Source organism: Limulus polyphemus, unplaced genomic scaffold (genome assembly GCF_000517525.1).
Source record: "Limulus polyphemus unplaced genomic scaffold, Limulus_polyphemus-2.1.2 Scaffold490, whole genome shotgun sequence".
Classification (NCBI taxonomy): domain Eukaryota; kingdom Metazoa; phylum Arthropoda; class Merostomata; order Xiphosura; family Limulidae; genus Limulus; species Limulus polyphemus.
This window is the reverse complement of record NW_013666100.1, coordinates 45,339-46,546: the sequence shown is the minus strand read 5'-3', so window position 1 is coordinate 46,546 and position 1,208 is coordinate 45,339. Positions and strand designations below refer to the sequence as shown.

Genomic DNA, 1,208 nt, shown 5'->3' with positions numbered 1-1,208 from the left:
TTACCATCACGTGCATCCATTGAACCGCCAAAGGTTTTTCACATTGTGTCAAGTAGACTTTTTGATATTACTAATACGTATGTTTCATCTCTCGAATTACTTGCTGGGTTTTCCCAGTCTGGATATTTTTTCTGGTACACCATATAGTCCAACAATTTTCCACAACGTTTCTGGATGGACACTATCAAAGGCTTTACGGAAACTGATAAAGTTTAAGTTCATTTGACCTTTAAATTCTAAAGTTTATTCTATGATGTTTCGTAAGGTAAATATCTGTTCAGTGCATGATCTTCCGTTTCTGAATCCAGCCTGTTCTTCCCTTAATAAGGCGTCCACTTCATCTTTCAACCTTTCTAATAATATATAACAAAAAGCTTTACCAGGTATTGATAGTAAAAAAATTCCTCTCCAGTTGTTACAATCACTTAGTTCTTCTTTTTTCGGAATAGTGACAATCACACCCTGACCCCATTCTGATGGAATAGTTTCCTGTCTCCAAATCTTGTTAAAAATATTTAATAACTCCAGTTCCAACGGTTGACCTCCGTTCTTCAGTAATTCAGGCTGCAACTCATCTGACCCTGCTGCTTTGTTGTTTTTCAGATTTTGCAACGCTCTTCTACCTTCTTCTAGAGATATGTCATTTAGGTTTACGTTCAAAATTGCTCTGACATTTTCATTAGATAAGTCTAACAAAATATCAGGTTCACATTGGTTCAGGACTTCATTAAAATGTTCTTTCCACCTTTCCAGTTGTTGTCTTTCCGTAGTCAGTCTCGTGCCATTTTTCGCTTTAATAGGTACACCTCCACTACTTTTAAAACCAGATGTAAGCTCTATTGTTATCTTATATACAGTTTTACTATCACCTCTATCTGCAGCTTCCTGCGCTTCATTCCTTTTATCTTCAATCCATTGATTCGTATCATTCTTACACCTCCTTTTCATTTCTCTATCTAGTTGGTTACATCGCTCAGCTAAGTCACCGTAATCCTGTCTAGTTGCTGCTTCTCTCAGTTGCTTGACCCTTTTCCTTTCACCAATCACCGTCCACGTACCATCACTTATCCACTTTTCTCTATTGGTTCCTCTTCTTCTACCCAGTACTTCTTCAGTGAACTCCGCCGTAGCGGCCCCAAGGCCGTTTGAGAAAGGAGGAGGGACGACCGTGGTGCTAGCAACTCCACGTCGTTATCCAATATTGCTAA

The 1,208-nt window shown here is 38.8% G+C and overlaps 1 protein-coding gene across 1 annotated transcript; it reads right to left on the bottom strand.

Moving 5' to 3' along the window:
* Window positions 1–243: 243 nt before the first annotated feature.
* LOC106458595 lies at window positions 244–948 on the bottom strand. The gene has a single exon (XM_022384864.1). It carries the CDS (start codon window positions 946–948, stop codon window positions 244–246), a length of 705 nt encoding a protein of 234 aa, XP_022240572.1.
* Between the last annotated feature and the right edge of the window lie 260 nt (window positions 949–1,208).